We start from the raw sequence: 25,845 nt of genomic DNA, 5'->3' as shown, positions 1-25,845 counted from the left end.
TTGACTTTTATCCATTTTGACTTTTTGCATTTGACTTTTTGTCTTTTGACATTTTGTCATTTGACTTTTTGTCCTGGAATCAGGTCAGGTCAGCACCCCCAGGTCACGAAGTTGGTCGAAAGGGGTCATGTCGCATATCATTCGATTCGGCAGGTCTTCCTGAGTCCATTGGTGGCTTTCCCGACTCGCTAGCTCAATTTGATCAAGAGTTATTGACGAAAAACTAATATGACCTTGATGACGCCATAAATGACGTCACGCAAGGTCAACATTGCAAAAGTGACGCATCTAAACTTGCAAGGAGTGCATAAAATCACGATTCTGTGTGCTTGAGATAGTTGGAGATCGTTCCCGGCGCCAGAATAGCAGTTTTAATTTTTCCCCATTGACTTATAATGGTGAGGTCACGAAAATGACCTGACCTCATATGACCTTTAGGAAAAATCCGAGATATACAAGTTGTGGGACTCATAATGGATACTAGATCCTGCAAGTTTCATTTCCCTGTGACATCTCCTCTGGCAGTGAGGGCGTTGCGAAGTTGCGACATCTGAAGACCGTGCAGAGGTTCACTTATGACGTCATAGGTCAGTGACCTGACCTGACCCAAAAATGCGGTTGGTGTCAAAAGATGCGGCTTTGATCAAAGGTCAGGTATGCCAAGTTTCAGCTCTCTATCGCCAGCGTGTTCGGAGCTATCGCGAAAAAACCCTATGGGGGGCGGCACCGATTCCAGGACAAAAAGTCAAATGACAAAATGTCAAAAGACAAAAAGTCAAATGCAAAAAGTCAAAATGGATAAAAGTCAAATGGAAAAAAGTCAAATGGATAAAAGTCAAAACGGATAAAAGTCAAAAGACAAAAAGTCAAATGGCAAAAAGTCAAAACGTCCAAAAGTCAAAAATGCAAAAAGTCAAATGGCAAAAAGTCAAAATGGCGAAAAGTCAAAAACGCAAAAAGTCAAAAGCAAAAAGTCAAATGGCGAAAAGTCAAAATGGCAAAAAGTCAAAAACGCAAAAAGTCAAAAGCAAAAAGTCAAATGGCAAAAAGTCAAAATGGCGAAAAGTCAAAAACGAAAAAGGTCAAAAGCAAAAAAGTCAAATGGCAAAAAGTCAAAATGGCGAAAAGTCAAAAACGCAAAAAGTCAAAAGCAAAAAGTCAAATGGCAAAAAGTCAAAAAACGCGAAAAGTCAAAAGACAAAAAGTGAAAAAACGGCAAAAAAGTCAAAATGATAAAATCAAATGGAAAAAGTCAAATGAGAAAAAGTCAAAAGTAAAAGAACCCAGCGCGTTGGATGCTGGACCAGTCAGCGATGACCGTACAGAGACCAGAGAGCGTGAGTGGACGGATGGGACCGCGTCCAGTCTATCGGGCACGTTTAAACCTTCAGATAAAACTTTGCCATAGCACTGGAATTGCACGATGGGGCAGTGGTGACCCGGGAACGTTTGAAAAGTTGATGGGGTAGGTTGAAAGTTGAGGGGACAAAAATTGCAACTCAAAATTTTGAAATTATCTCGTCTTTTGTATTTTTTACGTAAAGTCCATTGACGTCATTTAACCCGCGCCGGGCCGGTGCTCTGAGATTCCGCGCCGGGCCGGGGGGGGGTGTCTGAACACCCCCCTTCTAACTCGGCTCCTGGGCCACGTAGCGACACGCGGTAAGCGGCAATGGAAAGAACGTCCAAAATAAGGACGAAAACACTTCGGTCATTTTTTGGGTCAGGTCAAAGGTCAGGTCACCAGAGGTCACCAAAGGTCAAATGTACACTATTTCAACATTTTGGAAACTGCCAACGGCTATCTCGGGAACCGATAGAGCTACAGCGCCGCGGAAAAGCGCATTCGATAGCCCTTTTACAGACCTTTCTGAGTAATGCTCTCAGATTTGACCTCAGGTCAACGGTTTAGCCTCCAGAGGGCAAAAACTCCAAAAATAGCCGTTTTTACGAAAAACGTTATTTCGGCAATAACTTTTGACCAGGGATGCGGAGCCGTGGAAATTTCAGACGGCTCCGACTCCGGCTCCGGCTCCGGAGAAAAAATCGGCTCCAGCTCCGGCTCCAGCTCCGGGTGAAATGTCATGGCGGCTCCGGCTCCGGCTCCGGCTCCGAGTAAAATGATCCGGCTCCGGCGGCTCCGACTCCGGCTTCTACTCAGTACATCCCCTAATACGGGTGGAAGAAAAAAGACGATGGCCGATTGGTACACGTTGCTTCTGTATTTGTATAACAAGGCTGTTTTGAATACCACATTGTTTTACGCCTTGTACTGTCAAACCGAACTAGGTAAATAATTATTTCCTCTTAACCCGCGCCCTGCTGGGGGGGGGGGGTTTGAACACCCCCCTTGTGGTTTTTTGCGAATATCTCAAAAACGGCGGCGCTCCTCAAAAACGGCGGCGCGGAGCGCCGCCGTTTTTGTGTTACACCTTATAATACATCAATTCTACACAAGTTGTGAAAATTTCAGACCAAGGTCATTCAAGGGCAGGTCACCAGGTCACTTGAAGTGACCTCACCTCATAAAGAGTTTCAATGTCTGTCATAGCTACACCGAGTGACCGATCGCTTTGAAACTTTCAGCGATTGATAAGGGCAACAGTATCTATCAAATGTATATCTCAGAATTTTTATATCGGTGACCTAAGGTCAGGTCAATTTTGCGACCTCCCCATTATAAGTCAATGGGAGAAAATTGAAATGCGCCTCTTTTGGACGAAAGACATTATAAACACTCCCAAACACTGAATTACAAGCGGTTTAGACACACTGAACATGAAAATGGTGTCCGTGACCCCTATTTATGCCCCTGAGGTCATCTCAGGTCACGAATGGTGCCTAACAGTTTTTCGCAAATAACTTTTGATAGAGGCATGCTAGAGCGGTGAAAACGCCTTAGATGTGCTCAGCTCGACGATACGGATCGACTGATATGCAACATGACCCTTTCCGGTCAAGTCATGACCTTGACCTGAGGTCAAATTTTCAAGTTGACCTTTCAAGGTCAAGTTATAGTGCATTCGATGCGTCTTGACGAGAGGAACACGATGCCGGTAAAAGTAAGCTCGTACAAGGCTTGGGTCAAAAGTTATTGCAGAAAAACTGTTTCCGAAAAAATCGGCTATTTTTGCAGTTTTTGCCCCCTGCAGGCAAAACCGTTGACGTTAGGTCAAATCTGAGAGAATTACTCAGAAAGGGCGTTAATAGGGCTATCGAAGCGCTTTTCCGCGGCGCTGTAGCTTTATTGGTTCCCGAGTTATGCGTTGGCTTCCTGGAAATTGTCGACATTCGACCTGAAAATCGGCGAAATTTTGCCTTCAATGACCTCTGGTGACCTGACCTTTGACCTGACCAAAAAAGTGACCGAAGTGATTTCGTCATTATTTTTGGCGCTCTTTCGAACGCCGCCTTCCGCGTATCGCTACGTGGCCCAGGAGCCGAGTTAGAAGGGGGGGGGTGTTCAAACACCCCCCAGCAGGGCGTGGAAATCCAGGACCCCCAGCCGGGCGCAGGTTAAGAAAAGGAGCCGGAGTCGCCCCCTTTTTTGACGGCTCCGGCTCCGGCTCCGGCTCCGGGCTATATTGTTTCACGGCTCCGGCTCCGGCTCCGGCTCCGGGCAAAATATGCCGGCTCCGGCGGCTCCGGCTCCGGCTCCGGCTCCGGCTCCGCATCCCTGCTTTTGACTCAAAAGAGTCATGACATTTCTTTTTGCCACCATCGTGTTCCTCTCGTCGAGACGCGTCGAATGAACTATAATTTGACCTTGAAAGGTCAACTTGAAAATTTGACCTCAGGTCAAGGTCATGACCTGACCGGAAAAGGTCATGTTGCATATCAGTCGATCCGCAACGTCGAGCCGAACACATCTAAGGCGTTTTCAGCGCTCTAGCACGTCTCTATCAGAAGTTATTAGCGAAAAACTGTTAGATTCTGTTCGTGACCTGAGATGACCTCGGGGACATAACGAGGGGTCACAGTTGCCATTTTCCGGTTCAGTGTGTCCATTTTACCTGCATCTCGATGTTTGAGAGTGTCTAGAATAACGTTCGTGCAAAACAGACGCTTTTCAATTTTCTCCCATTTGACGCGCCCCGTCCTTTCACCCGCGCCCGGCTGGGGGTCCTGGATTTCCACGCCCTGCTGGGGGGGGGGGGGGTGTTTGAACACCCCCCCTTGTAACTCGGCTCCTGGGCCACGTAGCGATACGGGGAAGGCGGCGTTCGAAAGAGCGTCAAAAATAATGACGAAATCACTTCGGTCATTTTTTTGGTCAGGTCAAAGATCAGGTCACCAGAGGTCATTGAAGGCAAAATTTCGCCGATTTCCAGGTCGAATGTCGAAAATTTCCAAGAAGCCAACGCATAACTCGAGAACCAATAGAGCTACAGCGCCGCGGAGAAGCGCATTCGATAGCCCTATTAAAGCCCTTTCTGAGTAATTCCCTCAGATTTGACTTAACGTCAACGGTTTTGCCTGCAGGGGGCAAAAACTGCAAAAATAGCCGATTTTTTCGGAAACAGTTTTTCTGCAATAACTTTTCACTCAAGCCTTGTACGAGCTTACTTTTACCGGCATCGTGTTCCTCTCGTCAAGACGCATCGAATGAACTATAACTTGACCTTGAAAGGTCAACTTGAAAATTTGACCTCAGGTCAAGGTCATGACCTGACCGGAAAGGGTCATGTTGCATATCAGTCGATCCGTATCGTCGAGCTGAACACATCTAAGGCGTTTTCATCGCTCTAGCATGCCTCTATCAAAAGTTATTTGCGTAAAACTGTTAGATACTATTCGTGACCTAAGATGACCTCAGGGCATAAACAAGGGTCACGGACAACATTTTCATGTTCAGTGTGTCTAAACCACTTGTAATTCGGTGTTTGGGAGTGTTTATAATGTCTTTTGTCCAAAAGAGGCGCATTTCAATTTTCTCCCATTGACTTATAATGGGGAGGTCGCAAAATTGACCTGACCTTAGGTCATCGATATCAAAATTCTGAGATATACATTTTGTACATGCTATTGCTCTTAGCAATCGCTGAAAGTTTCAAAGCGATCGGTCACTCGGTGTAGCTATGACAGACATTGAAACTTTTTATGAGGTGAGGTCACTTCAAGTGACCTGGTGACCTGACCTTGAATGACCTTGGTCTGAAATTTTTACAACATGTGTAGAATTGATGTATGATAAGGTGTACCAAAAACGGCGGCGCTCCGCGCCGCCGTTTTTGAGATATTCGCGAAAAACCACAAGGGGGGGGGGTGTTCAAACACCCCCCAGCAGGGCGCGGGTTAACCCTCGCCCGTAAACGGCGATCTGCCACCTTCGCCCATGCAGGGGGGGGGGGGGTTGGTGCGACCCCCCTTGGCGTTTGAAAACGGAGCGTCGTAGAGCTTAGCGGAAAAGACCAACGGATTGCTCTCGCCGAGATCTCGCGATTGGTGGTATATTTTTTGGTCCTAGGTCAACATTTGACCTACTTTTGACCGGTCAAAGGTCAAATTTTCGGAAAAATAGACTTTTTTCAAATTTCCGCGGCGATTGCGGCAAAACGGTGGGAGATATCGACTTGAAACCTTCACTATCGTGTTCCTTGATCAATTCTCTATCGTTTGGTATGTATTTCGTTTCCCTAGCTCTAAAAATGGCGCGTTGGGAGCGCCGGAAGTCGGCAAGGTCACAGTCGGCGGCAGAAATTCGAAAAACCAAAATTTAAATTTTTGAAATCTGATTGTATTTTTGGATTTGGGAGGTCCATTTGCTCCCTATAGAAGCTAATATTGCTGCATATTCCCATTGAGGTGACAAGAATTAGCAAAATAGTGGTTCGGGCGCTTTTCAAAAATAGTACCGGACGCTGTTCCTCTTGTGACGTCATAGCTCCGTGACCTGACCTGACCCGGTCAAGTTTCTTATACCATATGATAGCCGATACTTGCCCCAACATGCATGGGAAGTTTCATCACGATCCATCAACCGATGTCCGTACCACCGGCAGGAAACCTCGGGCGTTGGCACTCAGTTTGTGAAAATCCGGCCGGAGGCTGTTCCCTTTGTGACGTCATAACTCCGTGACCTGACATGACCCGGTCAATTTTTTTTTTTATCAAAAGATGCGCAAGGCTTGCCCCATAAGGTACCCAAAATTTGGCGGCGCTGCGCGCCGCCGTTTTTGCACTATTCCCGAAAAACCTCAGGGGGGGTTGCACCAACCCCCCCCCCCTACATGGGCGAGGGTTAAGGGCCGATTAAGGGGTAAGGGGTAAGTTGCACACATCTGGAACCCGAGGCTGCGGCTAGATATTGACCCGAGGAATCGATTGCGACCCTTATTTTGGCGATCATACGAACCCTTGAGGCACTTTTGACGCGCCCCGTCCTTTAACCCGCGCCCTGCTGGGGGGGGGGGTGTTTGAACACCCCCCCTTGTGGTTTTTCGCGAATATATCAAAAACGGCGGCGCGGAGCGCCGCCGTTTTTGGTACACCTTACCATACATCAATTCTACACATGTTGTGAAAATTTCAGACCAAGGTCATTCAAGGTCAGGTCACCAGGTCACTTGAAGTGACCTCACCTCATAAAAACTTTCAATGTCTGTCATAGCTACACCGAGTGACCGATCGCTTTGAAACTTTCAGCGATTGCTAAGAGCAATAGCATGTACAAAATGTATATCTCAGAATTTTGATATCGATGACCTAAGGTCAGGTCAATTTTGCGACCTCCCCATTATAAGTCAATGGGAGAAAATTGAAATGCGCCTCTTTTGGATGAAAGACATTATAAACACTCCCAAACACCGAATTACAAGTGGTTTAGACACACTGAACTTGAAAATGGTGTCCGTGACCCTTGTTTATGCCCTGAGGTCATCTTAGGTCACGAATGGTATCTAACAGTTTTTCGCAAATAACTTTTGATAGAGGCATGCTAGAGCGATGAAAACGCCTTAGATGTGTTCTGCTCGACGATACGGATCGACTGATATGCAACATGACCCTTTCCGATCAGGTCATGACCTTGACCTGAGGTCAAATTTTCAAGTTGACCTTTCAAGGTCAAGTCATAGTTCATTCGATGCGTCTTGACGAGAGGAACACGATGCCGGTAAAAGTAAGCTCGTACAAGGCTTGGGTCAAAAGTTATTGCAGAAAAACTGTTTTCGAAAAAATCGGCTATTTTTGCAGTTTTTGCCCCCTGCACAGGGCATATTTTAACATACTGACTGCGTCCCATTTTGGGACGCAGCCCCCTGCCTTTGGGACGTAGCCCTCGCGAAATTTGGACCACTGCGTCCCACACTGAAATGTCACGGTTTCAGCGGAAAAGTGCAAGCAAAAATGATTAGCATGCCTCGGTCTTTTACTATGCAACAGATGTTGCCTTTCTGATTGCTTTGTGCCCTGATTTACTATGCACCTAAGCACATATGTACATTTGCTCTCCAGTCTTTGTGCCCTGCCCTATCCTAGGGTCGTACGCCTTGTTATGTCCTGCCCTACTATACCCCTAGGATATGTGACCTGCCCAGTGCCCTGTCCTAAGGTCTTGTACCTTGCCTTGCCCTTCCTTCAGGCCCTGCGCCCTGCTCTGCATTCAGGCCCTGTGACCCTCTCTGCCCTGCCCAGTGCCCTCAATCCCGATACCTTGTTGTCTTCCCGTCTTGAGGACCCGTTCGGTGCTGCTGCCGGTTCGGTGCTGGGCCCGGATTTCGGGAAAATTGTGCATATCTATTCCTGTTCCTTGCCCTGCCCTCAGATCCAATAATACTTATGTTGTAAAAAAAAAATCCAATATAAGACTTTAGCTTAAGCTGTAGAAGATTATCCCTGGACCCGGGCGGAACCCAGGGAGGCGAGGCGAGTTATCACAAGCAACGTAAGTGTCACCTTTAATCCCCTCCGCTCCCCCTCCCCTGTGGCACCATCCACCGCCCACCACCCATTCATGAATCACATTCGCGTAGTCGCCGTGCTGGACCTGTCGGAGCCGAGGCGGACGTGCGAGCCTGGATGTTAGGCTGACCCGGGCGGAATCGGCGCCCGCCCTTCCGGGGATTCCCGGCCATTGAAACCAAGGCCGTATAAGAGAGGTAGAATCATCCCGCGATTTCCAATGGACCGGTCGCTAAGCATTAGCGTGACGTCACTGGTGGAGACCGGGCGGCGCCCGGCTCCAAGCTGTACGTCGGGTACATTTGGCACCGTATAGTTGTTATTACTGAACGACGAACGTAACGACAACTAATGACTCTTAATAACAATAACTTTTTTACTCACCTAAAGCTGATTTCCTTGCCGGTACATTGCCGACCCGAGCCCCAGGGTTGACAATCATGGGATATGGGTCGTATGGGCGACCTCGCGACGGGAGGAGGAACGATTGCAATTGTTGTGTTCCGCACCGCCGATTGCATTCTCTATCTGCACCCGGGGGAGGGGAAGCAGGGGGCACGTGCCCCCATCGGATCAGGGGGCCTCTCGGGCCAGAGGGGCCTTGCGACGCCAATTGGCGGCTGAGGGTCCACGCTGGCATCTTCGACTCAGAAGGGCCCCACAGGGCTCGCAAGAACACCTTATGTGCTCCGAAGAGCCACACTTCTCTCCATAAGAGCCCCACACCGGCTTTTTAGTGTCCCTTGCCGGCTTCTCAGGGCCTATTGGCGACCTCTGAGGGCTACTTGTCGGCCTCTGAGGGCCCTTACCGGCCTATCAGGGACCAGCAGCTCTAAGGGTTCCACACACGCCTGCACGATGACCCCCTAAACCAATGGTTGTAGGCCCCCACAACGGCGCCTGCGAGGGCCCTCACCGGCAGCTGTGAATGCCCCACACCGGTGCCTAACTGAGGGCCCAACACTGTCACCTCTGAGTGCAACCGGCACCCCTGAATGAGGTCCCGAAACCAGTGCTTCTTAAGGCCATATATCGGCGGCTCTGGGGGCTCAACGCCGGAGCCGCATCGGACAGCCACTCACCGGTGACTTTTGAGGGCCCCACACCGACGACTCTGAGGGCCCCACTGGCGTCTGTCTGAGTGTACCTTGCTGGTCTCTAAGGACTCCTCCACAGGGCTCCCAAAGGCACCGCAGACCTCTTGAGAGCCCCTTGTCGGTCTCTGAGAGCCCCTGTCGGCCTGTAAAGGGTTCAAGCCAGCAGCTCTAAGGGTCCCACACCCGACTGTGACAACCCCAAACTGCAGTGTCTCTGAGGGCCCACAACGGCAACTGTGAGGACCCTCACCGGCGCCTCTGAGGGCCCACAGCGGCACCTCTGGGGGCCCCGCACCAATGCCTCTGAGAGCATCACACCGGTACCTGTGAGGGCCCACACCAGTGCCTCCAAAGGCTTCATAACCGGCGGCCCTGAGGGCTCTACTACACGGGTGATTTTGAGGGGCGTACCGAAGGCACCACACAATCCCTTAGTCTCGCTGAGCTTCTATCCCAATCCCATACCGGCTTCTATCCCAATTCCGGCTCAACTAATTATCAGCCCCCCCCCCCTCCATGGGTCAGCAGCGCCGCGCCGGTGCCGGGGGCCAGCGCCATCGGGGCGGCAGTCGGCCACGCGCACTCAGTGGTTAGCGCTTAGCACCGGCGGCTAGCGCACGCCCGGCGTGTTATCGGCCGTGAGCCGCTCCAAAACGGCTGCAGTAACTAGTCGATATAGGTAGTAAGCGGATGCAGAGATGCAGGTGGATTGATGATCGGCAAGCTTTTGTGTCAAGCTCTACTAACCACTGTATCTGTTGAAATGTTATGCTTTTTTTTAGTTATTTTTCTTTGAGTATGAATTTCAATGTGAACTAGAGGGACAGCATTACGCGCAGCGTAAAGAGGGACAGCATTACCTGCAGCGTAATAAATCAAGTTTCAATAAAATCGGCCCAGTAGCGGCCGAGTTATGGCCAGAATAAATTTGGCGTCTCCTCCTGGCCGGCGGTGCTCTGTTCCGGTATTCGTTGCCAAAGGTCAGTGACCTTCCGGCTCTGATTTCGCTCAGTTTCGCAAGCGAAGAAACTGAGGCTAAGGCGCGTGCTCTCTGATCGGCGACGGCCGCGGCCCAAAATCCCGCAAAGATGCGCCCGCCACGTGCAAACCGGCGAGCGCACCCCCACCAAAATTTAATACGACAAACAGATGCACGCGTCCGACTCGGCACCAAAGTTTCACCCCCGTAGCCCGCACCGTTCCGGAGCAATAGCCCGCCAAGCGTGACTGACGCGTTACATACATACATACATACGGACATTTTGATTTTTATATATGTGAATTACGCGCAGCGTAATGAATCAATTTTCATTAAAATCGGCCCAGTAGCGGCCGAGTTATGGCCAGAATAAATTTGTCGTCTCCTCCTGGCCGGCGGTGCCCTGTTCCGGTATTCATTGCCAAAGGTCAGTGACCTCCCGGCTCTGATTTCGCTCAGTTTTGCAAGCGAAGAAACTGAGGCTAATGCGCGTGCTCTCTGATCGGCGCCGGCCGCGGCCCAAAATCCCGCAAAGATGCGCCCGCCACGTGCAAACCGCCGAGCGCACCCCTACCAAAATTTAATACGACAAACAGATGCACGCGTCCAACTCGGCACCAAAGTTCCACCCCCGTAGCTCGCACCGTCGCCTCGCAACAGCCCGCCAAGTGTGACTGACGCGTTACATACATACATACATACATACGTACAGACGTTTTGATTTTTATATATGTAACTAGAGGGACAGCATTACGCGCAGCGTAATAAATCAATTTTCATTAAAATCGGCCCAGTAACGGCCGAGTTATTGCCAGAATAAATTTGGCGTCTCCTCCTGGCCGGCGGTGCTCTGTTCCGGTATTCATTGCCAAAGGTCAGTGACCTTCCGGCTCTGATTTCACCCAGTTTTGCAGCGAAGAAACTGAGCCTAAGGCGCGTGCCGTCTGCTCGGCGCCGGCCGCGGCCCAAAATCCCGCAAAGATGCGCCCGCCACGTGCAAACCACCGAGCGCACCCCTTCCAAAATTTAATACAACAAACAGATGCACGCGTCCGACCTGCGCCTAAAATTCCACCCCCGTAGCCCGCACCGTTCCGGAGCAATAGCCCGCCAAGCGTGACTGACGCGTTACATACATACATACATACATACGTACAGACGTTTTGATTTTTATATATGTGAATTTATTTAAACTGTTCATCCAAAACATGCATCTATCATCTTATGATTTACTTTTAAAATAGCTTTAAAATCCGATGATTTCTTGTCACAGGTTAAGTAGGTACCTACCTACTGTTTGACCTTAAGTCATCTGATAATTTCCAACACATAGGTAATATATTAAATGCGAATTGGCAATATTTCACACGTCAAGCTCTCTTTTGACTCGATTGATAAGGGTGAAAAACGCGTGAAAAGACGTGTGTATCATATTTTAATGATCATGTACATATTCATTTTTATTCTCTAAACATAGGTACATTTAGGTGCATCAAGGGAGGTCAAACACGCCCAGCGACGTTCAGGAAAACGAATGACTAACAGCGATATAAATATCATTTACTCGCCGGTCCGTCCTTTGAATGCGGAAAAAGAACGCGCTATGACTGGGCGAATTTCGAGACTGGCCAAAAGCAATCACAGCCCGCTCCCAATATCCCGCTTGCTGTCTCTCCACCGGCACATTACACAATGACACGTGTATCTCACCTGCATTATATACTATTTCGCTTGCAATGTGATATGTGCCCTTTGCGATCGAAGCATGTGCCCTATGCCACCTTTGGGACGCAGTAAAAAATCCTTAAAATATGCCCTGCCCCTGCAGGCAAAACCGTTGAGGTTAGGTCAAATCTGAGAGAATTACTCAGAAAGGGCGTTAATAGGGCTATCGAATGCGCTTTTCCGCGGCGCTGTAGCTCTATTGGTTCTCGAGTTATGCGTTGGCTTCTTGGAAATTTTCGACATTCGACCTGGAAATCGGCGAAATTTTGCCTTCAATGACCTCTGGTGACCTGACCTTTGACCGGACCAAAAAATTGACCGAAGTGATTTCCTCATTATTTTTGACTCTCTTTCGAACGCCGCCTTCCGCGTATCGCTACGTGGCCCAGGAGCCGAGTTACAAGGGGGGGTGTTCAAACACCCCCCCCCCCCAGCAGGGCGTGGAAATCCAGGACCCCCAGCAGGGCGCGGGTTAAGGGCCGATTAAGGGGTAAGGGGTAAGAGCTAGGGCCAAATAAAGGTCATATTCTTGCTCCCCCTCCCCCAATTGACCTTATATGAGTTTTTTTAAGCGATTCTGAATCCGACGCTGTATTCGTTGCTGTTGCTGACGCTAACTTCACGGACATTCCTCCAAACTGGTCACTGAGGGGTACCTTAGTCATTTTTTTAGTCTTAGACGTTTTTGGTAGAGGTTACCTTAGTCATTGCCCGTGATCGGGCCCCCCAGTCAAAACTGCTTAGCCCTCGCCCGCACATGGGGGGGGTGGTTGCCACCCCCCCCAGGTAGTCTTTCTGCTCTGCACTCAACATTTTTAGAGCTAGAAAGCTGATTTTTCGTATAGCTGCTCCTCTATCCTTTCTTGATGTCCACTGAAAATTTCAAGTTTCTGTGATTTTTGGTTTCGGAGATATGACCTTGTTTTTCAGGTCATGTCATGACCCAAATGGCCAATTCTCAACATCTTGCGTTTGCCATGGGCCTTATGAGCTTTTGACACCCTGATTTCGGCCTTTTTTGCCAGTCTTACCTCCCACCTATCATGGAACATGTTGTTCGACGATGTACAGGGGTCAAGGTCAGGGTCAAGGTCAACCTAGGTCATCTAAGATAAATGCGTTTTAGGCAAGCTGAATTTACTTTTTTTGAAGTTTTTTGACTGCATTTTTGGTAAAAGCTTCTCAGATCATGATTTCATGTAATATGGACCCAAAAACAATCGGTGCACACATCAGTATACACACAGACACACACAGACATACAAACACATATAATTGACCTTGACCTAACTTGACCTGAAATGACCTCAGCAGCAAAATTCTGGTCGGGTAGTGTGACAAAGAGGTTCTAGCTGGCTTGGCACCAGAAAACAGCATCGTCATCGGTATTTGATAAGCAGCACACTTGATATCCAACGGTGACCCAAAACAGCAACATTTTTTAGTTTGACCTGACCTGGAAGGTCAATGACTGACCTGAGAAGGTAAAACTGGGTATCATTGGATTCGTCTCTTCCCAAAGAATCTTTTTGGTCTTTACTGCTAAGCTCTATCTCCAACAGGAACGAAATGGCGCGGGGGGGGTGGCAACCACCCCCCCCCCCCCATGTGCGTTCTAGGATGGGAAAATGGCATGTGCGGGCGAGGGTTAGAGGAGGCACTGCTTTTCACCCTCTCCCATGGGGGAGGGGCTGCCGCCGCCCGATGCTCCGCGCACCACGGACGCCACGCGAGCGCTGCTGGCGCGGCGGCGCGCACTGCTCGGCCCGCGCGCCGAGTATACGGTGGTGAACCCGGAACCGGCAGTGTCGAGCGGCCATCAGACGTGACCACGCGGCATACTGTGCTGACCAGCTAGCTGCGTGAGGCAGGACCGGTGAGGATGTGGGCAGTGCTGCGGCCGGTGATCGGGGCGGGGAAGAGTGCCACTGCTGCTGCGCCAGTGTGCACGCCGGAAGCGCTCAACGCGTATTATGTGAGCGTGGGCCCCACCACCGCAGCCAGCGTCCCTGCCCCGCTGCTGCGGACCCCGGTACCTGTCAGAATCCCTCGCGTACTCACATGTTCCTTACAACTTCAGTGGGTAGGGAACGTTGCGCTGTATAATATTTTTCAAAAGATGAAAAGATCGATGCTTCGACTTTTATCCTTTTGACTTTTTATTTCAGACCTTGACTTCGACTTTTCTATTTTATACTTTTTTCATTTTTTGACTTTTTGTCTTTTGACTTTTACCCGTTTTGACTTTTTGCTTTTGACTTTTTGTCTTTTGACTTTATTCCGTTTTGACTTTTTTGTCTTTTGACTTTTACTCGTTTTGACTTTTTGTCTTTTGACTTTTTTCCGTTTTGACTTTTATCCTTTTGACTTTTTGCATTTTTGATTTTTTGTCTTTTGACTTTTACACGTTTTGACTTTTTGCTTTTGACTTTTTGTCTTTTGACTTTTTTCCGTTTTGACTTTTATCCTTTTGACTTTTTCATTTTTGACTTTTTGCATTTTTGACTTTTTGCCATTTGACTTTTTGCGTTTTCGACTTTTGCACATTTTGACTTTTTGCTTTTGACTTTTTGTCTTTTGACTTTTATCCGTTTTGACTTTTATCTTTTTGACTTTTATCCCGTTTGACTTTTTGCATTTGACTTTTTGTCTTTTGACTATTTGTCTTTTGACTTTATTCCTTTTGACTTTTTGTCCGGTTACCGGCGGCACCCGCCCCCCCCCCCTCGGCCGGCGAGGGTTAAGATCTCCAGAGCCACCACGTGGCGCTACGGTCGGGGTAGGGTGAGTCCAAATCCCGAGGGAAGTGAGGTCACCGGTCATTGTGGGGGAAGGAGGGAGGGGGAGTGACGCGGTATCACGGCGCATGGGGCGTGCGTACTCGTAGCGCCGGGAGTGGGCCGCCCAGGGCCGCCCGCCACTGCGCCGAGGCTGAGGGGAGGGGATTTATTTATTTATTTATTTATTTCACATCGTGAGGCAAATCCGTGGAAAAATACGGCTATTACATGCTCGAGTCAGATACAGAATGGGGGGGGGGGGGCAATGATGATGAAACAAACACGCGGAATCACAGTTCACACAGTCGGATCAGACAAATTGACAACACATTCAGCATACATTTACCGCCGTTTACGTCACTTGCTCGCGCTCATGAAGGTGCTTTCTCAGTCTGGCCTTGAAAGCAGCCTGACCTACGTTGCGCAGTGCTGGAGGAAGCCCGTTGTACTCCGTCCGCTTTTGACTCCGCTTTTGACTTTTTTCGTTTTTGACTTTTCGCCATTTTGACTTTTTGCCATTTGACTTTTTGCTTTTGACTTTTTGCGTTTTTGACTTTTTGCCATTTTGACTTTTCGCCATTTGACTTTTTGCTTTTGACTTTTTGCGTTTTTGACTTTTCGCCATTTTGACTTTTTGCCATTTGACTTTTTGCATTTTTGACTTTTGGACGTTTTGACTTTTTGCCATTTGACTTTTTGTCTTTTGACTTTTATCCGTTTTGACTTTTATCCATTTGACTTTTTTCCATTTGACTTTTATCCATTTTGACTTTTTGCATTTGACTTTTTGTCTTTTGACATTTTGTCATTTGACTTTTTGTCCTGGAATCGGTGCCGCCCCCCATAGGGTTTTTTCGCGATAGCTCCGAACACGCTGGCGATAGAGAGCTGAAACTTGGCATACCTGACCTTTGATCAAAGCCGCATCTTTTGACACCAACCGCATTTTTGGGTCAGGTCAGGTCACTGACCTATGACGTCATAAGTGAACCTCTGCACGGTCTTCAGATGTCGCAACTTCGCAACGCCCTCACTGCCAGAGGAGATGTCACAGGGAAATGAAACTTGCAGGATCTAGTATCCATTATGAGTCCCACAACTTGTATATCTCGGATTTTTCCTAAAGGTCATATGAGGTCAGGTCATTTTCGTGACCTCACCATTATAAGTCAATGGGGAAAAATTAAAACTGCTATTCTGGCGCCGGGAACGATCTCCAACTATCTCAAGCACACAGAATCGTGATTTTATGCACTCCTTGCAAGTTTAGATGCGTCACTTTTGCAATGTTGACCTTGCGTGACGTCATTTATGGCGTCATCAAGGTCATATTAGTTTTTCGTCAATAACTCTTGATAAAATTGAGCTAGCGAGTCGGGAAAGCCACCAATGGACTCAGGAAGACCTGCCGAATCGAATGATATGCGACATGACCCCTTTCGACCAACTTCGTGACCTGGGGGTGCTGACCTGACCTTGACCTGAGGTCAACACCCCAAGTTGACCTGACCCGGACAAAAAGTATATCATTCGACGCGCCTGAGCGAGACGAACACGATGCTGCCAAAATCGGCGCTCTGCGGCCGTTTTTTGCGAAGTTATTAACCAAAAACTGAACCGTACCTTTGGGCACTTGACCTGATCTCAGAGGTCACCGGTTGACCTAGGACCTTAAAATCGGGTACCAATCTCTGCGTCTCGTAACGGCGCACACGCTCGTTTTTCCCGCGACGCGCTAGCTCCACCAGGGGCGAAATGGCGAGGGGGGGTCGTACCCGCCCCCCCCCCCCCCTCGGCCGGCGCGTATGTAGAAAACCAATAGGTCCGGCGAGGGTTAAATAGACCCACTGTACACCAGCTCCGCGCCGGCCACTGGACCAGCTCTACACAGTGGCGCCACAGAGTCGGGCTGGCGCCCTCCCGGCTGGCGGGGTGCGAGCAGTGTGACGATCAACACTGCAGGGCTGCGCTCTGCCCCGTCTGCCGGGAGGAGGCGGACACCCCCCAGCATGTCCTCCTGCGCTGCCCGGCCCTGATGGCCACCCGACACCGACTGCTGGGATCCATCAACCCCGACCTGGAAGAAGTGCGGAGCGGCGCCATCGTGGCGGCCCTGGGGGCCGCCCACAGGTCCCTACAGAGCCGGACGGCTACGTCTCAGCTGTGAGACGGAGGGACCAACAACAACAACAACAGGACTGCGAGAGGCGGCCGCATCATCACCTGTGTCCGCGCTCAACACCGTGCCACGCACTAATGGCGGAAGTCCGACTTTCTCCGATGGAGGAGAGAAGCTGGACGCTGGCTGCCAGGCTGCTGGGGAGGGCGCTGGGTCTGCCATCAGAGGACACCCTGCGCGCGACCGCCGAGGCCTCGGCACCGGCGCGCCTGTCTTCGGTCCGAGGCTGGAGATTGCGAGGCCGCCAGGCCTGGGCGAGAGTGAGAATCCTACCGTGGCAACAGACGGCTGGCGTCATTTTCCGGTTGGACGTGTGCCCGATCCGGGCTGGGGCCACGACGGCGGAAAGGGAAAGCGTGGCTACGCTGCACCTCGCGTTCCTGCCCGTGAAACATGTTTGATACATGTTGATAGTGTCGTGTGATACATGTTTTATGGTCCATTTTACATGACAAATGCGATTATGTGGGTCAGGCAGACTTTTGGGCTACCTTAGGTCACGTTTTGGTCAAGGTCAGGTCAAGGTCAGGTCAAATTAGGTCAAATTTCAAAGTTGATATTTTTGCATAAAACGGGTAAGTCGATTCGATGCAGCTTGTCACGGGGAGTTCATTGGTGTTCTTTGTTTTTCCCTACGTGGTCTAGAATCGCTAAAATTTGAGTTAAAAAATTTGATGTCATCATTTTTGAACAGTTTTTTTTTTGCTATAACTTGGCCAAAAAACGAGATATCGATCTGAAATTTGCTATGTATATAGAAGAGCACAAGGACTATCATATATTTTTCGTTTTTTTTTCGAAATTCGGAAACATTGTTTAATTTTTTTTAGTTTTTCTAAAAAAAATATTTTTTTGAATTTTTAGGTGTCAAAACCCCAAAATTTTGAAAATCCGAGATAGCAGTTTTGTAGCGCCGCTTTTTGGCTACTAGACCATATAAAGAACTTTGAAATAGCTTGGTAACTGTAAATTTGGTGAGCGTTTCAAGATTGCATGTTTTTTGCTCATTTTTGCTCGAACATGACCTCAGTTTGACCTCAATAACTCCCGACCTAAGGTGACCTAAGACTTCAAATTCGGTGTGAAGGTGTCAAATTGATGCCTGGGAAGGTACTGAAGATTTGGCGGCGCTGCGCGCCGCCGTTTTTATGCTATTCAGGAAAAACCACAGGGGGGCCAAAATGGCCCCCAACGGGGCGAGGGTTAACCCTATTCCTGGCGGGCTCCGCCGGGACAAGAAACTGGCGGGGGGCGATTCGGCCCCCCCTTCAGATCTCAAAAACTACACATCGCAGCGACAAACGGTAAACGGCATCGGATACGCACGGTCAAGATCTACAATTTTTACTAAGGTCATTTTCAGGTCAGGTCAAAGATGACGTCACAGGGGTCGAAAAAGTCAAAATGGCGGCGCTAGATATGGAGAGAGTTTTTCTCGAATAACTTTCGAATTAGTCAAGATAGGAACAAACTAAGGGCATCATCGTGATCCTCTCGTCAATCCGCATCGAATGATATATATGTTGACCTCGAAAGGTCAAGGTCAAAGGTTGACCTCAGGTCACGTGACCTCGAGGTCATCACGTATATCATTCGATGCGTCTTGACGAGCTGAACACAATGAGACCATCCACGCGTCTGTAGCTTGTTCCTGTACGGAGTTATTGGCCAAAAACCTTTGGTGACCTTTGATGACGTCACATGACCTCACAGCTGCCCAACAGCAAAACAGACCTCAAGGTAGTGAAGGTTGATCGTATATGAAGTCATGTATGGTATATGGGGCCATTCAGACCCGTTTTAGTGGTAAAAACAGGGAGTTGATTTTTCCCCCATTGACTTATAATGGGGAGGTCGCGAAACTGACCTGACCTTAGGTCACCGATATAAAAATTCCGAGATATACAAATTGCACATACTGGTACCCTAACTAAAGCCTGAAGAGAAGAAATTGATCGGTCAAAAAATCTAGCTCTGGCATGATTGCAAACTTTTCTGAGGTAGGGTCACCAAACCGCCTCTGGTGACCTGACCTGAGGTCAGATCAACTCAAAATTTTCAGACATGTTGCGTAGAAGTTTTTAGGAAAAGTCAGAAAATTTGAGCTTCCTAGCTCAACGCGTTTGGGAGAAATAACCAAAAAACCTCAGGGGGGCTGCTGAGGCCCCCCCCCCCCCCGCCAGGAATAGGGTTAAGGTACTAAGAGTTTCGGGTCGACACGTCGAGCAGTTTAGAAATTATTGGAGAAAAACGAGAGGGGGCTATAAATAGCCCTCCCCCTCCCCCAGTGGGGCGCGGGTTAACTCAAGGGTACTGAAAGCTTCGTCGTGATGGGCCGCTTTTTGCTCGGGTTGTTCGCGAAAAACGAGGGGGAGGGGTACATCCGACCCCCTACAAGTGCGAGGGTTATGATGCCACTTACTGATAGTCTGGCTGTGTAGCCATTCAAGTGCAATGGACGAGTCTCGGAGGATGGCCATTTCATCAATCTTTGAAGTGTGCTGCTTTCTTTCCACGTAGTCTTCCACTGTGCCGACTGCTAGCTCCAAAGCGATGAAGTAAAATCTTTCTGACTTTTCCACGTGGTAGTACCTTGTAAATAAATAAGAAAATAACGTTAACAACAGCTACTGTAGATTTCACACTTCAGCGTTTCCTATGTGCAGGCGGGTCCGGGTCAAAACAGCTATAGTCTGGCAAACCTAAGAAAGAACGGACTTAGAGTGCAGCGACCATTGATGCATGCGCATTTATATCGTGAGAACATATTTTCTCTCACAGCTTTTCACATGAATTTCTTCGAACTATATATTTCAAGTGATCAGAACACGTGCTAAGTGATTCAGGCGCTTCACTCCGTTCTTTCTTAGGTTTGCCAGACTATAATGACAATTGAGCTAGTGTTAGACAATTGAGTTAGACAAATTTTGTCTAATTGGCTAGACAATTGAGTTAGACAAATTTTGTCTAATTGGCTAGAAACTCTGCCATTAGACATTTCAGCTGAAGCGCCGATTTTCACCAACATGGTCTCTTAACAAAATGGCAATATTTAGAGCACTTGTCATAGGCTCGTCATGCTAATTAGATTTTGCACTTGGATAGAGGCTCGTTCGCTGCCGCAGCGGATTGGATGGGAGCGCTGGCCAATCGCGTTGTGCCGGGCCCAACTTAACCCTCGCACGACCAGGCCATTTCTCATAACACGAACGACCAGGGGGGGGGTTGTTACGACCCCCCCCTGGCGTTTCGAAACGGAAGGTCGTAGAGCTTAGCGGAGAAAACCAACGGATTGCTCTCAACGAGATCTCGCGATTGGTGGTATATTTTTTGGTCCTAGGTCAACATTTGACCTACTTTTGACCGGTCAAAGGTCAAATTTTCGGAAAAATAGACTTTTTTCAACTTTCGGCGGCGATTGCGGCAAAACGGTGGGAGATATCGACTTGAAACCTTCACTATTGTGTTTCTTGATTAATTGTCTATCGTTTGGTATGTATTTCGTTTCCCTAGCTCTAAAAATGGCGCGTTGGGAGCGCCGGAAGTCGGCAAGGTCACAGTCGGCGGCAGAAATTCGAAAAATCAAAATTTAAATTTTTGAAATCTGATTGTATTTTTGGATTTGGGAGGTCCATTTGCTCCCTATAGAAGCTAATATTGCTGCATATTCCCATTGAGGTGACAAGAATTAGCAAAATAGTGGTTCGGGCGCTTTTCAAAAATAGTACCGGACGCTGTTCCTCTTGTGACGTCATAGCTCCGTGACCTGACCTGACCCGGTCAAATTTCTTATACCATATGATAGCCAATACTTGCCCCATCATGCATGGGAAGTTTCATCACGATCCATCAACCGATGTCCGTACCACCGGCAGGAAACCTCGGGCGTTGGCACTCAGTTTGTGAAAATCCGGCCGGAGGCTGTACCACTTATGACGTCATAACTCCGTGACCTGACATGACCCGATCAATTTTTTTTCAGCAAAAGATGCGCAAAGGTTGCCCCAGAGGGTATTGAAAATTTCAGCCCGCTACGACAAGCCGTTTAGCGTGCACTTCGAAAAAACCTCAGGGGGGGGGGTTGATACAACCCCTCCCCCCTAGGCGTTCTAGGGTTAATCCGCGAGTTGCTGGGGGGGGCGTTAAACGCCCCCACTTTTTTCGCCGGACCATATCATTAAAACAGCGCGCCGCAGGCGCGCTAAATTTGAAGTATCTGTAGGGAATTGATTAACGTTTATTGTGACACAGTTTCGAAAAAATCGGTTGGAAATTTTTTTGAGATATCGAGGTTTTAGTGACGTCATGATTTCGAGTTTTCGACAAAAAACAGCATATGTTCAAAAAATCATATAAAATCACAGAATAGACATACAGACATATGTTGAACGTTCATTGTGACATATATGACTAGATAAGTGAACCTTTTTTAAATATAAAGGTACTGTATTATAGAAAGCCTTCGCAAACGCGTTTCGAATAGATCATCTTCAGTGCTAGCTTCCCATAATACAAAAAGAAAATGGTACAAAAGCTCACAACACATCGCAAATACACACTCTGCAATTTTTCTCACAATATCACGGGTAGAATGTTTTTATATACTTCTGGAATGCAAGACCGCAAATCGCCCCTCCTAAGGTGTAAAAGCCCCCCTTATGGTTCGTACATGACACACTCTGAATTAATGCCGACTCAAGGATTTTTCTGTGCGATCTCTTCAGACCTGATTTCACCGCACTGGCTTTATCCCACTTAGGTAGGTGACCCTCTGTTTCGGCATGTAACGTAATTGAGTTAGACAAATTATGATTTATCAAATCACGCTTGTGTTCAGTTACTCTGGTTTTGAGCCCTCTGTAAGTTTCACCGATATATACTTTTGGGCAGCCCCCACAAGGAATTTGGTAGACTACGCTGTTCGCCCTTCGCTGTCCTTCAGTTCCTCCCTTAATCATGTCACCTATTTTTGTTCCAGATTTTTCTATCAGCCTAACACCTGCCTGTTTTAACCCTTTTGCTAAGCATTGCACTTGTTCAGAGTGTGGCACAACAATGATTCGTTTGCTTTTCTGCTGTCTTTCTTCATTTTGGTTTCTTGTATTTGCTTGTTCTTTCTTCTTTCTTATGCGTTTGGCACTGCTCTTGCATCTAATGAGAAAAGCTCTTGGGTATTTGAGCCGTTCAAATGCCTCGAAAATGTGTTTGATCTCATCTGCGATGTACTCTTCGCTGCAAATACGGTATGCGCGCAGGAAAAAGCCAATGACGACCCCTGACTTTGTTCTCATGCTATGTGCAGAATAAAAATGAATATAATCCTCCTTACTTGTTGGCTTTCTATAGACCGCAAACTTTACACTAACATCTTCCCTGATAATCTTAACGTCTAAGAAGTTAAGTGTTTGGTCTCTTTCTTCTTCTAGTGTAAATTGAATGCTCCCATGTACTTGATTCAGCTCTTGTAGCTTCACGTTTAGATCCATTTCCTCTGGCGCAATGACTAAAATGTCATCCACATAACGATACCATTTTGTATCATTTCCCATCACCTCACTTAAGCTCACTTAAGGAATTCAGGGGACCTCATTGAGCGGTTAAAACAAACGCAATTTAACGGGAAAAAACTAGCGAGCTTTGACGTCAAGGCGCTATTTACAAACGTCCCTATCGACGGCGCTATAAAGGCGATTGAAAAAGCGCTGAACGGCCTAACTGAAGATTCATTACCATTACCAAAAGAGGATTATCTGTCTTTAGTAAAGCTCTGCCTCAGCTTTCATCCGTTCATCTTCAACAAAGAAGAATATGCACAAAACGAGGGGCTTGCCATGGGCTCACCTCTCAGCGCAGTGGCTGCGTGCCTATTTATGGAAATGTTAGAGGAGGAGGAATTCAGCATGGTGATGGGAAATGATACAAAATGGTATCGTTATGTGGATGACATTTTAGTCATTGCGCCAGAGGAAATGGATCTAAACGTGAAGCTACAAGAGCTGAATCAAGTACATGGGAGCATTCAATTTACACTAGAAGAAGAAAGAGACCAAACACTTAACTTCTTAGACGTTAAGATTATCAGGGAAGATGTTAGTGTAAAGTTTGCGGTCTATAGAAAGCCAACAAGTAAGGAGGATTATATTCATTTTTATTCTGCACATAGCATGAGAACAAAGTCAGGGGTCGTCATTGGCTTTTTCCTGCGCGCATACCGTATTTGCAGCGAAGAGTACATCGCAGATGAGATCAAACACATTTTCGAGGCATTTGACCGATCAAATACCCAAGAGCTTTTCTCATTAGATGCAAGAACAGTGCCAAACGCATAAGAAAGAAGAAAGAACAAGCAAATACAAGAAACCAAAATGAAGAAAGACAGCAGAAAAGCAAACGAATCATTGTTGTGCCACACTCTGAACAAGTGCAATGCTTAGCAAAAGGGTTAAAACAGGCAGGTGTTAGGCTGATAGAAAAATCTGGAACAAAAATAGGTGACATGATTAAGGGAGGAACTGAAGGACAGCGAAGGGCGAACAGCGTAGTCTACCAAATTCCTTGTGGGGGCTGCCCAAAAGTATATATCGGTGAAACTTACAGAGGGCTCAAAACCAGAGTAACTGAACACAAGCGTGATTTGATAAATCATAATTTGTCTAACTCAATTACGTTACATGCCGAAACAGAGGGTCACCTACCTAAGTGGGATAAAGCCAGTGCGGTGAAATCAGGTCTGAAGAGATCGCACAGAAAAATCCTTGAGTCGGCATTAATTCAAAGTGTGTCATGTACGAACCATAACCCTATTCCTGGCGGGGGGGCCTCAGGAGCCCCCCCTGAGGTTTTTTGGTTATTTCTCCCAAACGCGTTGAGCTAGGAAGCTCAAATTTTCTGACTTTTCCTAAAAGGCTTCTACGCAACATGTCTAAAAATTTTGAGTTGATCTGACCTCAGGTCAGGTCACCAGAGGCGGTTTGGTGACCCTACCTCAGAAAAGTTTGCAATAACGCCAGAGCTAGAGTTTTTGACCGATCAATTTCTTCTCTTCAGGGTTTAGTTAGGGTACCAGTATGTGCAATTTGTATATCTCGGAATTTTGATATCGGTGACCTAAGGTCAGGTCAATTTCGCGACCTCCCCATTATAAGTCAATGGGGGAAAAATCAACTCCCTGTTTTTACCACTAAAACGGGTCGGAATGGCCCCATATACCATACATGACTTCATATACAATCAACCTTCACTACCTTGAGGTCTGTTTTGCTGTTGGGCAGCTGTGAGGTCATGTGACGTCATCAAAGGTCACCAAAGGTTGTTGGCCAATAACTCCGTACAGGAACAAGATACAGACGCGTGGATGGTCTCATTGTGTTCAGCTCGTCAAGACGCATCGAATGATATACATGATGACCTCGAAGTCACGTGACCTGAGGTCAACCTTTGACCTTGACCTTTCGAGGTCAACATATATATCATTCGATGCGGATTGACGAGAGGATCACGATGATGCCCTTAGTTTGTTCCTATATTGACTAATTCGAAAGTTATTCGAGAAAAACTCTCTCCATATCTAGCGCCGCCATTTTGACTTTTTCGACCCCTGTGACGTCATCTTTGACCTGACCTGAAAATGACCTTTGTAAAAATTGTAGATCTTGGCTGTGCGTATCCGATGCCGTTTACCGCTTGTCGCTATCTTGCTTCGTTCTCGAGATCTCAGGGGGGGCCGAATCGGCCCCCCCCCCCCGCCAGTTTCTTGTCCCGGCGGAGCCCGCCAGGAATAGGGATAAGGGGGGCTTTTACACCTTAGGAGGGGCGATTTGCGGTCTTGCATTCCAGAAGTATATAAAAACATTCTACCCGTGATATTGTGAGAAAAATTGCAGAGTGTGTATTTGCGATGTGTTGTGAGCTTTTGTACCATTTTCTTTTTGTATTATGGGAAGCTAGCACTGAAGATGATCTATTCGAAACGCGTTTGCGAAGACTTTCTATAATACAGTACCTTTATATAAAAAGTTTCACTTATCTAGTCAGACATACAGACATACCGTAAACGCCATTAGACTGCCAATACCATGAACAATCAAATGGCTATCTTCGATTATTGATTATCGTTCCGCATTTTCCAAAATCTTGAACTGAATCTTGTCAATTTCTCGTGACTACTTCACGACCATGATACATGTATTTCTTAAATTGAACTTTTTGAGCCAAACACGTACACATATGATAAAATGAATGTCACCATCGTGTTCTACGCCCCAAATTACCCATAAAACATGTGTCACAGGCTGCGAATATCAGGTTTGCTTTTCGGGGATATGTGCCTGCCCGGTTGACCTGACCTTGACCCTGACCTATGCTTGGCTGATCCCTACATGGAAATGACACTCTTGTAGGCCTTATATGATGGATTGTGCACCGTTTTGACAGAGTTTATGACGAGAGGCGCCAATCGCGAAGTCCTGAAGTCCATGCTACTGAAAGCCCGATTTCAGGTGTTTGACCTGACCTTGACCCGACCTGTGACCTCAAAATTCAACTTTAACCTTCCAGGCGGTGGGGGCATTTTTTGCCCCCCCCCCTTTAGTTTTTTCGATGTATCTCGAGAACCGCTGCGCCGATCGTCACCAAACTTTCAGTACCCTCCCGGGAACAGCTAGCGCACATGGTGACCAAAATTTTTTCCAAAGGCTATGATAGGTTGGCCGCTAATGACGTCAGGGTGACGTCATTTTTGCCATTTTCGACCCAAAAAAAGGTTTCGCGGGAAGAGCTGTCAGGCCTACAGCTTTAGAGATACAGAAAAAAGTTTCAGTCATAAAAGGTGTGGAATTGAAAGGGCTACAAAACTGCTATTTCGGTTTTTTCGATTCTTTTGGATTTTGACCCCTAAAAATAAAAAATAGATTTTTTGAATATAATAGCCAAAAAATCCAAAAAGTTTTTTGAATTTCGAAGAAACCGGAATATATGTCATAGCCCCTACCGCTTTCTATCTACATACTAAATTTGAGATCGATACCTCTTTTTTTGGCCAAGTTATAGCGAAAAAACTGTTCAAAATTGATGACGTCAAATTTCTTAACTCAATATTTAGCAATTCTGGACCTTGTAGCACAAAACAAAGACCACCATTAGACTCCCCGTGACGAGCTGCATCGAATCGATACCCATGTTATG

The 25,845-nt window shown here is 47.5% G+C and overlaps 1 protein-coding gene across 1 annotated transcript in view; it reads right to left on the bottom strand.

Moving 5' to 3' along the window:
• The window catches only part of LOC122368827 (serine/threonine-protein kinase/endoribonuclease IRE1-like), a 165,240-nt gene that overhangs the window by 111,287 nt on the left and 28,108 nt on the right, over positions 1-25,845 (bottom strand). The window contains exon 5 of the mRNA XM_043343088.1: positions 19,085-19,254. Coding sequence (XP_043199023.1) covers positions 19,085-19,254 — 170 coding nt within the window. The remainder of the gene's footprint in view (positions 1-19,084; positions 19,255-25,845) is intronic.

Source organism: Amphibalanus amphitrite, unplaced genomic scaffold, assembly GCF_019059575.1.
Source record: "Amphibalanus amphitrite isolate SeventyFive unplaced genomic scaffold, NRLGWU_Aamphi_draft 000979F_arrow, whole genome shotgun sequence".
Classification (NCBI taxonomy): domain Eukaryota; kingdom Metazoa; phylum Arthropoda; class Thecostraca; order Balanomorpha; family Balanidae; genus Amphibalanus; species Amphibalanus amphitrite.
This window is presented reverse-complemented; position numbering and strand designations above follow the sequence as displayed.